General features: G+C 19.6%; 4 protein-coding genes across 4 annotated transcripts; 1 reads left to right on the top strand and 3 right to left on the bottom strand.

Moving 5' to 3' along the window:
* Positions 1-188: 188 nt before the first annotated feature.
* Positions 189-2,039, bottom strand: PRSY57_1336300 (exoribonuclease, putative; the record flags this gene model as incomplete). Its single annotated transcript, XM_020115190.1, has 1 exon — positions 189-2,039. A coding segment is annotated over one exon (1,851 nt), but the record flags the coding sequence as incomplete, so codon positions are not given.
* A 1,517-nt stretch (positions 2,040-3,556) lies between these two features.
* On the bottom strand, positions 3,557-7,144 carry PRSY57_1336200 (1-deoxy-D-xylulose 5-phosphate synthase; the record flags this gene model as incomplete). The annotated part of the gene is made up of 1 exon (XM_012909292.2): positions 3,557-7,144. One exon carries the CDS (start codon positions 7,142-7,144, stop codon positions 3,557-3,559), a length of 3,588 nt encoding a protein of 1,195 aa, XP_012764746.2.
* A 607-nt stretch (positions 7,145-7,751) lies between these two features.
* PRSY57_1336100 (protein kinase 6) lies at positions 7,752-9,771 on the bottom strand (the record flags this gene model as incomplete). The annotated part of the gene is made up of 8 exons (XM_012909291.2): positions 7,752-7,810; positions 7,999-8,098; positions 8,305-8,391; positions 8,507-8,540; positions 8,658-9,004; positions 9,138-9,217; positions 9,370-9,519; positions 9,711-9,771. The coding sequence occupies 8 exons, from the start codon at positions 9,769-9,771 to the stop codon at positions 7,752-7,754; spliced, it is 918 nt and encodes a 305-aa protein (XP_012764745.2).
* A 942-nt stretch (positions 9,772-10,713) lies between these two features.
* PRSY57_1336000 (endopeptidase, putative) lies at positions 10,714-13,741 on the top strand (the record flags this gene model as incomplete). The annotated part of the gene is made up of 2 exons (XM_012909290.2): positions 10,714-13,437; positions 13,574-13,741. The coding sequence occupies 2 exons, from the start codon at positions 10,714-10,716 to the stop codon at positions 13,739-13,741; spliced, it is 2,892 nt and encodes a 963-aa protein (XP_012764744.2).
* Between the last annotated feature and the right edge of the window lie 98 nt (positions 13,742-13,839).

The following is a 13,839-nucleotide window of genomic DNA, read 5'->3' as shown; positions in this document are numbered from 1 at the left end:
TATACATATATATATATATATTCTTATAAAAAAAAATATATTTATATATATTTAAGAATATGTGTATGAATGTACATATATGTGTGTAATAAATCGATATGGAAGTACATATATATATATATATATATATATATATATATATATATATATATACATATGTATGTGTTATTTTATTTTTTTTTCTTTACCTTTTTAAGTGCCAGGAACATACTAATTTTTGCGTCGTCTATGGAATTATGGCCATTTTCTCTCTTCATAATAATATTCAAGTGTTTCTTTGAAAGTTGAAATAAAGATGGTTTAGGATAGTAACCTGAATTACAATATATAATTGATGTGTCAATAACATAATTATGAGCTATTTTTAGAGCATGTAAATCATTTTCTAAAGAATGTCCTATAAGTATAGATTTTTTATTAAGAAATTTTTTTAAATGTTCTTGTACATCTTTTAATTTCGTAGTTACATTTTCTAATGTACTTTCATTAATTCCTGAATATAAAGTTAAATAATTTGTAATTTTATTATCAGGAATAACATAAGAATCATATATAATATTCATATAAGCGTCTACTACTGTAATTTTGGTTAATTCCCTTTGATGATTGGTTGTTTCACACATTTCACAATCTATACTGTATATATTATCTAAATCGAATTCTCCATAATTGGTTACATCTATTAAATTCTCTTCATTGCACGAGTTATTTTCATCAATAATTTTTTTTATATCATTACATTTATGCATATTTTCACCATGAAACCCCATATCATTATTATGATTATCATTATGATTATCATTATGATTATCATTATTGTTATTTACTTCTATTTTCTCATCCATATTTCTATTTTCATTGTACATTTCATTTATTTTGTGACTTACTAGATTACCTAAATTTAAATGATTCAAACTATCATCATTTTGTTCATTCTTTTTCTTTTTTCTTTTTTTATCTTTTTCATTATTTTCACCATTTTCATCATCTTCACCATTTTCATCATTTTCATCATCTTCACCATTTTCATCATCTTCACCATTTTCATCATTTTCATTATTTACATGTTCTGATGATATATGTTTTTTTGAAGATGCCATATTCGCTATATTACTATCTGTAGTTGTATTGTTCTCGTTTTTTTTCGTATGGGATGCTTTTATTAATTTTTCCAAAATGTCTGCATATATTTGAATGTGTTCTTGTGTAAATATATTTTGCTTTTCGAAATTATTTTGTTCATTTTCTATAGTCCCATTATTAATATGATTTTCATTGTTACATTCCATATTACTAAAATTATATTGATCATTATTTATATTATTCATAAACTTTGACATATTTATTTTTTTCTTTTTATATTCCTTAACTGAACAGTCATTATTCATATGAAGAACATTTATAGAATTCATCGTTTCTGTTAAATAAGATTTTATATCACGAATATTTTTGTCGTTTTTAACATATTCTATATCATTCATATTTATATACTCATGCATATTTTCAGTAGGATATTTATTTAATGCCATTTGTTCTTTAGTTAATAAATATTTATTTAAATTAAAAATTTGTTGTGTGTAATTTTTTTTCCTCTGTTTTAAAACAGACACACTTAATGCTTTTAATATAATATTATTATAATATTTTTTTAAACAACTTTCTGAATGTATTTTTCGGAAATTATTATTTCTTTGTAATTTATTAAAAACATTATCTGTTGATATATCTTTTACACAATAATTTGATAAATTTGGTACAATAACCATAATTAAATTATTTAAACAATCATTATTCTTTATATCAAATAATTCATTTTTAAATATATATTTTCCAAGCCTTAAATGTACTATAAAATTATGAATATCTTTTAAATATATATTTCGGTATCCATAAAAGGACACTTCTAATCTTTTCTCATTATCATTCCCTTTCTCTTCTTTTATATCTACTACTTTTTTCCGTTTAATCTTTCCTAACCTATCATTTTTTCTCTTCCCCTTTTGTTTATTCTTACCATTCTTTTTTCTTCTGTTCCTCATATTTTCAAAAGAACATATTAGAAAAGTATGAACAAACAAGGAACAAAAAGGTATCACAAATTAAAAACAAGATAGTAATTATATATATATATATATATATATATATATATATATTTATTTATTTATTTATCTTTGTTTATATGATATATATTATATTATTTGTTAATTTTTTTAATTTTTTTAATTTTTTTAATTTTTTTAATTTTTTTAATTAGCAAAAACTATAATGTATGTGGATAACATAATAAACGTTCACATTATTAACTGTTCTGTAGAAAGTAACATCTTTTTAAAATATTAAAAAAATTAACAAAAATTATTATATATAAAACAAATTAATAATCAATGAATAAATTATAAGGAGATAAATAAAAAAAAAAGAAAAAAAAAAAAAAAAGTAACAAATAAAATATAAATATATTCATATATATATATATATATATATATATATATATATATATATTCATATGTAAATATATATGGATATAATACATTTATATTTATAAAATATTTATTTTTTCACAATTGATAGAATATAAAATATGTTAACGCTTAACTTTTATTTTAAAAAATTAAAACGTATAAAAATAAGCTTACAATATTATATATATATATATATATTTATAATATTTTATATACGTTTACAAATTGAAAAGAAAGATACAAAAAAAAAAAATTTATAACATTAATTATTATATATATATATATAATATTATATTCCTTTTGTACATATTATATAATATATATATATATATAAATAAAATATTCTATTCTTTGTAAATTAATATAAATAATTTTATAAATTATAAAATAAATATATAATATATTATATATATTGTACATGTAAAATTTTAAAAAAGGGAAGATTAAAATAATATTTTATATGACATGATTTTAGTAATTTATATATTATATATATAGAGAGAGTTATGTTTTATTTACCCCAATAAATTTATTAATATATATGAAAACAATTACAAAAAAGAAAAATGTTTACAAAAACATTGTTGCTCTAATTTCCATACATTTTATATTATAGAATATAACTTATACGGTACATATAATTTTGAAAATGAAAAATTAAATATAAATAACTGTGTACAAATTAGTTTAAAACATTTATACACATGGAGAAGGGAAAGAAAAATGAATATATATAATATAAAAATTTTTAAATAATATATATATGTTTTGAAAATTTTATGAAATATTAAAAAGATAAAGCTATATAAAATGAAATATTCATTTAAAAATAAAAAAAATAAAAAAAATAAAATAAAATAAAATAAAATAAAATAAAATAAAAACGTAACATAATTATATCACCATAAGACATATGTATACATACATACATATATATATATATATATATATATATATATATATATACAAAAATAACAATTAAAAAAAAAAAAAAAAAAAAAAGCGTACAAATAAAATATATTTAGATATATATTTTATTGTACACATTAAAGTATAAAAACAAAATAATTTTAGAAATATATATTTATCTTACATCATGTAGGATTATTTTTAAGATAATTTTTAATTCTACTGACAAGACTACATTTATCCATTCTGACAACTTCTTGTTGATCCTTAAAAGATGCATGTTCAATTGGCTCATTAGATAAATAAATATTATGAACATATAAATTATGTTTTGTTATATAATTATTTTCTATTAAATAATTATTGAAATGTGTAGAAAAACCACCTATAGTATTATCTTCATAAGTAATTAAATATTGATGTTTATTTTGTTTTATTACATGATCTATCATATTTTTATCTAAAGGATTTAAAAATATCATATCAACAATTGAAAAAGAATAATTATGTGAAATATATTGTTCTTTTTCAATTTCTTTTATAGCATTAATTACATTAAAAAGCATACTACCCATGTTAAAGATACAAACTTTTTTTTTTGTTTGTGTATCTCCTCTGCTTGAATAATGTTCATTTGTATTATTATTTTCATTATCCATTTTAATAATTCTAGATTTTCCAATAAACGATTTTATAAAATTATCGTCGTCCATATATTCTTCACTATATTTATCTACATCATCGTTTATATTCACATTTACATCGACATGTTTGCTCTCATTATTCATATGGATGTTCAAATATCCTTTCATGTACTTATCACTTAATGTGTTCATTCTGGGTATACGTATATACACAGAATGATCCTTATCTAAATAAGCGAACCTAAGAGCTCTTTTCAAATCAACTTGATTGCTTGGAGATATTATATATGCATTGTTAAGTGTCCCAAGATAAGATAAATCATATATACCTTGATGTGTTGCCCCATCTTCTCCTACTAACCCACTTCTTCCAATTATAACCTTTAAAGGTATATTTTGTAAATTAAGATCATGTATAATTTGATCATATGCTCTTTGTAAAAAGGTCGAATATATACATAGTTGTATTTTTAATTTCTTATTCATTGCCATAGCTGCTGCGAAAGTTACAGAATGTTGTTCTGCTATACCTACATCATATACATTATTTGGATAACGCTCACTAATTTTAACCAATCCCGATCCTCCTAACATAGCGGGAGATAAGAATATTATATTTCTATCTTTCTTTAAATATTTTAACATTTCATTTGTATATATATCTGTAAACGTCTCTTTTGAAAACATATCTTCATATTTTATAATTTCACTATTATCATTATTTTTATTATTCTTATTATTTACATCATACTTTGTAGATGAAGACACATTTTTCTCTTCTTCTATCTTGTTCTCCTTATGAATATTTCCATTTAATATAGTGGTATCGAAAGGGAAAATCTCATTTTTCTTTATAGAGTGCAATATACTTATAGGACTCTTTGAAATTATAAAATCATTCGATTTTTTTGTACGTACATGAAGAACTGTAGCTCTTTTTAATTTATTTTCTTTTATATTATTTAATACATTAAAGAGCTCTTCTGTATTATTACCATTCACAACACCAATATAATCATAATTCAAATTTTCAAAAATGTTATTCTGTTTTGCATTTTTCGATAATTTATTATCACCTGCATTTGCTTCTATATTAGAAACAAAATAATGTAAATGATCTGATATGGAACCTATAGGTCTATTACCTGATATACTTACGGCATTTGTTGGTAAAGAAACTTGTCCGTTATCATTATAAATAATTAAAATTTTAGAATTCAAGAATGAAATATAATTTAACGCTTCTAATGCCATTCCACCTGTTAAACCACCATCTCCTATAATAGCAATGTGTACTTTATCCACGTTATGGTTATCATTTCGTACATTTGGTACATTCGTATTTTCTGTTCCTACCACATCTGAAAGATTGATATTATTATTATTATTATTATTATTATTATTATTAATATTATTATTATTGTGTATTCCTTTTTGAAATATCCTTTCATTGTTCGTGACATTTGTATTATCACTTATTTCTATATCTCCATTTCCATATTTTTCTTTATTTTTTACTTGCCATTCAGCTTCATAATATCCTTGTATAGCACTTAATGAGGTGGAACTGTGACCAGCCCCAAATTTATCATAAATACTCTCAAAAATGTTTAGGAAGCCACTAATACCTTTTTTATTTCTTAATGATAGAAATAATAGTTTTCTTCCGGTCAATATCTTATGTACATATGCTTGATGTCCTATATCATATATAACATTATCATATGGTTGATTAAAAATATACAATAATAATAATTGAATTTCTAAAGAGCTTAAAACAGAGGAAAAATGACCTCCTGTTATATTTACAATAAAAAATAAAAATATTTTTAATTCATGTGCTAATAAAGGTAAATATTGTTTTTTTAACTTTTTTAAATCTGATGGATTATTAATTAATTTTAATAATGGGAAATAATGTAATATCTTTTTCATTATTAAAATATTTTCTTTTTTATAATAAGTATTATCTATATTATTAATATAAACTCCATTATTTATAAATTCTTCTCTTATAGCTTGTTCAAATTCGACATCATTATATTTATCTATATCAAATAGGACACTCTTTTTAATATCTTCTGAAAAATATTTTCGTTCATAATATTCAGGAATATTTCTTTCTACATATAGTTCATATATTTCTTTATATATTTCATCACCATATATAGTTTTATATTCATCAATATTAATAAAGGTATTAATCTGTTTGAAATATTTTCCTATATCATATTTGTCATTATTATTATCACATGGATTATTATTATCTCCACCATAATTATCATAATTATTGGATCTCTCTCCTAAATTATTACAACTATTATTATTATTATTATTATTATTATCATTATTTTTATTATTATTTAGTGTAATGTATTCTTTTTTTTCGGATTCATATAAAGAATTATTATTTGTATAATCATAAAATTCTCCAGAAAACAATTTATGCGAATCACGATTAGATTTTCTTTTTAATCTATAATTTTGAAAAGTGCAATTTTTTTTTTTATAGGCCTTATGTAGAAATGACAATTTTTTTTCTTTACAATAAAAGAAATTGTCTTTATTTAGAAGAGAATTTTTCATTCCTTTCAAATTAAAATAATTTATAAATAATAAATTAAAATTCTTTTTCTTATTCCTATTATTATCATTAGCTAGTTTGTCCTGTTCATGTGACATATTATAGGTGTGACATTGAGTTAAACATCTTTGTTTATTTCTTGTTTGTTTATTTTCTTTTTGATTTGTACTACAAATATTTGAAATGGACCCAGATATTTTATTAGTACTAATTACATTATTAATATTTTTCCTCTTATCCATGTACAATTTATTACTATAATTATTTTTTAGTAAGGAATTAATATCATCATTTTCAACATTCACATTATAGCCATATGTCGTATTTCTATTATCATCATTTCCTATATCGAACAAGCATGCTATTTTATTTTTTGAACTATATAACGAATTTTTCCTTGACAACCTATTCAATTTCTTTATATAAATTTTTTCTTTTTTTATTTGATTTTTATTATTCACGCCATTTAAATTAATATATATTATAAGGAGAATGTATAGAACAACTAGTACAAAGTTTTTAAAAAACACATAATTAAAAATCATTGATAAAAGCTGAAACGAAAATGAGAAGATCGAGCAAAAACGGAAGGTAAATTTAGAATATTATTATGATTCATAAATGATACATACGTAAGAATATATTATATGTATATTACCTTTTTTTTTTTTTTTTTTATATATTATGTATAAGTACTATTAACAAATATTCATATTATTTAAAAAAAAAAAAAAATTTAAATAATTTACAAAATAATTATATACAAATTATATATATATATATATATATATATATATATATATATTATATTTTAAATTTATATATAAAGATATAAAATATTATGGTAATTATATTTATGAACATCATTAATAGGTATAATATAAAAAATGTAAATAATTAAGAATATTATAAAATTTATAAGTTTATTATGTTTAGTAAGGTATATATATTTTTTTATATAGGATAACAATCCTAATATATGAATAGTTATTTAAAAATACAATACAATACAATAAAAAAAAAAATAATAAAAAAAAATAATAATAAGAAAGGATATATATTTTATTATTATATATATATATTTCTCTTATGTTCTCTATCTTTTTTTTCAATTTTTTTCCCCTTGTTTTTTTTTTTATTTTAATTTGGGATTTAAAAATTATAAGAGAATTTTACTTGCTCAATGTCCTGGAAACAAGGATGCTTCAAAGCTACCATAAAAATAACAAAAACATAATTATTATAATTATATATGAAAAAAGTAGTTAAATGAAATATAATCACAATAAAAAATAAATAATATATATATATATATATATATATAATGATATAAGTGTGCAAATAAATAATGAGAAATATATTTATATATAATCTCATAAATTACACATCATGAACTAACCTTCTTTTGATGATATTCTGTAGTTAGGGTCATATATTAACATTTTAGAAATTAAATCTACTGTATGTTCATCATCTATAGCATCTTTTAACATATTTATCTAAAAAAAAAATAAAAGGTCAAAAAGTAATAAATATCTGTATTCACAATAAGGTATAGATTTTTATTTAATTACACACATATAAATATATATATATATATATATATATATATTTATATATATTTTAATTAATATATCAATTTGAGTTTTTATATTTTATCTTTTCATTTTATATTTTTTTTATTTCTCGAAATATTGCTACGTACCTCAAAATATGGAAACATATCCTTTCTTTCTTTGTCAACAGTTGTTAATTTATCCTTATCACCAAGTAATAAATAAATTAGTTCTAGCTGAAATATATAAATATATATTACATATATACATATTTTTAAAAATATATACAACTTTATATTATATACATAAAAATATATATATATATATATATATTGCCCATTCGGATTATACCTGAGTGCAGTCATTTTTTCCTGGAAATAAAGGTCTTAAAAAATAAATAAAAAATGAATATCAATAATGCCATTTCATTATGCACAACAATTACATATATATATATATATATATATATATGTGATTGTTTTTATAATATTTATTATCATACCTTCCCTGTATTAATTCCATGAATAAACAACCCAAACTCCATATATCAACCTTCTGGTCATAATTAGTTGATTTCAATAAAATTTCTGGAGCTCTATACCATAAGGTTACAACAGTAGGTGTCATGTGGTCACTTTTTTCAACCGACATACCTAAGTCTCCTAATTTTATTTCCCCTTCAGATGTTATAAAAATGTTTTCTGGTTTTATATCTCTATGTATATAATTATTTGAATGAAAATAACTTAACGCCAATAATAATTCAAAAATTATATACTTTATTTCTTTAATATTCAAATTATGATTTTTAATTAAATTAAATAAATCTATATCGCAATATTCAAAGGCCTAATATATGCAATATATATATATATATATATATATATATATATATATATTTATATTTATATTTATATTTATATATTTATATTCATATTTTTTTATAGGATAAATTCTTTTCATTTTCTTTTCTTTCTATTACCAAATATAAACACGAATTTTCCAGGCTTTCTCCTTTCAATTTATCTTCTATGTCTTTTCCATAAAAAACGTATTTTAAATCTGAAAAGAGAGGAAAAAAAAAAAAAAAAATTATATATTTATGTATGTATTAATTTATTGCAAGACGTCCATATCACAATTGATGTATTATTTTATTATTATTATTATTGTTATTTTTTTTTTTCCGCGTTATTCTTAAAACGTTTACATACTTATTATATTTTTGTGTTTGATTTTTTGTAGTATGGTCAACTCTCTTAATATACATTTGCTTATTCCATAATTTTCATCACAAAGATTTATAATTTTTTTTATTGCAACAAAGTTATTTTCTTTTTTATCTAAGGCCTTATATACTATTCCTACGAATTAATAAATATAAATATAAATATAAATATATATATAAATACATATATATATATATATATATATATATATATATATATATATATATATATATATATATATATATATTTTTTATTTATTTATATATGCATATTCGATGTTATAAATGTTCTTAGGTATATACATATGATATGTGTAATTAAATTACCATAAGTTCCTTTTCCTATGACATATAGAAAATCAAAATTCGATATATCAATTCTATTCATTTGGACATTATATAAATTTTTTATTTTAAAATATATCCAAGAACCATTTTCCTTATAAATATAATATATATTTTTATTAGGATAACAAAAATAAATTCATAAATAATAAGATAAAATAAATAACTAAATAATAATAATAAATAAATAAAAATAGTAAATGAAGTTTTTTAAAATAATTATAATTTTTATATTTTATTATATATATATATATATAAATTAATATTACATATATATATATATATATATAGATAGATATAGATATATTTTATTTTGTACTTTTACTTACCTTGTTATAGGACTTGGGTGAATTTAAAAAAAAAAAAAAAAAATTTATTTTGAATTTAGTTTTTTATAGAAATAATATATTATATATTATAATATTTTATACACAATTTCTTTTTCAATTTTGTTTAATTCTTTTTAAATTTATTTTTATTGTTCTTGTTTTCAATATATATGTGATTATTTTATTATATATATTTTCCTGGTATTAATAATTGCAGTACTATATGAAAATTTAAAATGTGAAGGAGAAAAAAAAAAAAAGAAAATATAAGATATACAACAAAAGTCAGTATATATTAAAAAAGAAAAAAATGAAAGTATAAGTAAAACCAAAAATTTTATATTTATATTATGGATTTATGAAAATGTAGATAATATTTTTACCATTGTTTTTTTCACGGATTATATTGTATTTATATTCTCCAATATATTTACTTTGTTGAAAAGGACCTTATAACGAAAAGAGAGAAGAAAGGAAAATATATATATATATATATATTTATTTATTTATTTATCTATCTATATACTATATTTATTATATGTGTAAATTAAGGACATTTATATGACACACTAATGTTCATAACAATATTGAAATATATATATATAAATATATATATTCATATTCATACATTATTTATGCTTAAAATAAAAAGAAAAATGAATCATATATCCTACAAACTGAGAGGTATAAAATGTTATAGAACACATTTGAGGGGAACCATTTTTAAGCGAAACTATTTTTGGGAAAAGGTAAATAGGGAAAGTGGTTTATATAAAATATGGAATAAATTAAATTTGAAAAACCTTGTGAAAAAGAGTTGTAACAAATTAATAATTCATAACAAAAAAGAAGAAATATACAATAACAATAATAATAATAATAATATTATTATTATAAATGAGAATATTCTTTCATCGTGTTTTTATGATTATGTTGGTTGCACAGATATTTTCAATGATGATGAAAAAAATAAAATTGATAAATTATTAGAAGATATAAATAGACGAAATAAAGAAATAGGAGGATATTTATTAGAATTAAATGGTATAAAAAATAATGGAGATGGTATTATAAAATGTAGTTATGCATGCATACGGAGTTGTGATAATATATTAAGTAAAATATGTAAAGAAGAGAATATATTTAAAATTATAAATATGGTTGATACTGTTTCAAATAATTTATGTAAATTAGGAGATGTATTAGAGTTATTAAGAAATTTACATAATAATAAAAATGTTATTGGTAAAGCTCATGAAGCATTAGAAAAATTAACAAATTATATTGACAAAATTAATATTGATACAGATATTTATAATTTCCTTAAAAAGAAATATAACGAAAATATACATTTACTAAATCATGAACATAAAGAAGTTTTACATAATATGATTGTTTCTATGGAAACTCAAGGTGTTCATATAAAAGATCAAAAAGAAAGAGAAAGCTATTTAGAATTACAGTCCCAAGAAAAATACTTTGCTTTTCATGCATCATCAAATTATTGTGATGAATTCAAAGGTATATATATAGAAAAAAATAAATTATTGAAATATATAAATCAAAAATGTTTGAAAGATTATGAAGACAAATTAATACCATATATTAAAAACAATCAAATAAAAGTTGAAAAGAAATATCCTTTCAATGAATATATATATATATTACAAGATAGCTCTTTTCTTATGACTATATTAAAAAATGTAAATGATGTCGAAATAATTAATCAAGTCTATACATTGCTTCGAGAACCAAATCATACCTTTTTAAATAATATATTAATTCTTCAATATTATAGAAATAGATTAATAAATTATCGAAATTTTAAGAATTATAATGAATATTCATTAAAAGATTGTATATTAAATGAGCCTAGAAGAGTTAATTATTTTTTAAAAAATTTCTTACATAAAATACTTCCATATTTTTTTAAAGAACTTCAATTTATTGAAAGTTATATATCTTTAATAACCTTACGTAAGAAAGAAAAAAAAAGTGCAAACACCATAAAAAAAAATTTGGAAAATTATAATCATAAGGATGAAATACCTAAATTAAATGCTTCAAATATTTATTATTATATGAATGCAATAAAAAAAGTAAGACTAAAAAATATTGAGGCCGAAATGAAAAATAATTTAAGTTTATATGATGTCATAAAATTTGTAATTACTCTTTTAAAAAATTCATATTCCTTAGAAATGATTAATATCAATCCTTTGAAAAATGAATTATGGGATGACAATATAATAAAATTTGAAATAAAAAGAGGTCATTATGTATATGGATATATATATATGGATTTATTTGAAAGAGAAAATAAAAATAATTCTATAGCTCAGTATACTGTACGATGTTCGAAAAATATGAATTATTCTCTGAAATATAAATGGCTAGAGGAAAATGATGACCAATGTTCATTTGTGTACACTGGAATTGTGAAGGATGAATATTTCAAAAATGATGATAAAAAAAAATGTGCACATAATGAACAATTAAAAGAAAAAATAAATAACAATAATAAAAATAATAATAATTATTATTACCATAATGGAGATAATACATATGAATACGCCAATAGTAATAAAAATATAAATTCCAATAATAAACATGAAAATAATTCCCTTTTTAATAGTAGTTATAGACAAACAACATCCACTTTTCTAGTTTGTAATTTTAATGTTAATATATGTGATAAAGACAAGGATAACAATTATGAGAGTTATGATAATGATGATAATTTATTTTTAAATAAAAATATAAGTTTTTTATTAAAAAAAATATGTATGTCTATTGATAAGGTGAATATTTTCCTTCATGAATTTGGACATACATTACATTGTATTTTAAGCTCAACTTATTTACAACATTTATCAGGAAATAGAAGTGGTGTTGATTTTTCGGAATTTTCATCACATTTTTTTGAAGAATATTTAAATTGTTATGATGCATTATTATTATTATATAATAATGAAAAGAATAAAAAGAATGAGGAATATATGAAATCCTTATTATCCAATTATATGAAAAATAAAAATATTATTTGTTATTATTCTATAGTGCAACTAACTATACAATCAATTATTGATCAAATCTTTTACGCCTTTTCAAGTAACTCCAATAATATGATAGAGAGAAAAGAATCCATAGAGAAACAAATAAAATCATATTTTGAAGGAATATATTATAAAGATATTCATATCTTGGACTTTTTTCCTCAAATACATTTTTCAAAAACTACACATTTAGTACATTACCCATCAAATTATTACTCATATTTGTACTGCTCAGTTTTGGCAAAATATATTTGGAACATGACATTTAAGGATAATTTGTTTAACATGGAAAAGGCAGACAAAATTGTGAATTTCTTACAGAAGGTAAAAAAATACATAATGAACTAAAAATCACGAACAAACAAATATATATATGTATTATATCATATATATATATATATATATATATAACATTTTTTTGTTTATGTGTTTGATTTTTTTTTTTTTTTTTTTTTTATAGGGCTCTGTAGATTCAAGTTTGAGGAATATTATTTCGCTTGTTGAAAATGATCAATCCAAAATTGATTACTATACAGAAAATCCTCATAAAATCCCTCTAAACGATTTCTTGGATTATTATCAGGAAAATAAAGAGGACAAATACACATCGTTTTTGAATTCGATTTAAAGAGTGGCCTATATATATATATATATATATATATTTATTTATTTATATGTTTCTGTATTTTTTTTTTTTTTTTTTTTTTTTTTTTTTTTTTTTTTAAA

The sequence above is a fragment of the Plasmodium reichenowi genome, chromosome 13, assembly GCF_001601855.1.
Source record: "Plasmodium reichenowi strain SY57 chromosome 13, whole genome shotgun sequence".
Classification (NCBI taxonomy): Eukaryota; Apicomplexa; class Aconoidasida; order Haemosporida; family Plasmodiidae; genus Plasmodium; species Plasmodium reichenowi.
The sequence above is the reverse complement of the archived record's forward strand: the minus strand, read 5'-3'. Positions and strand labels throughout refer to the sequence as shown.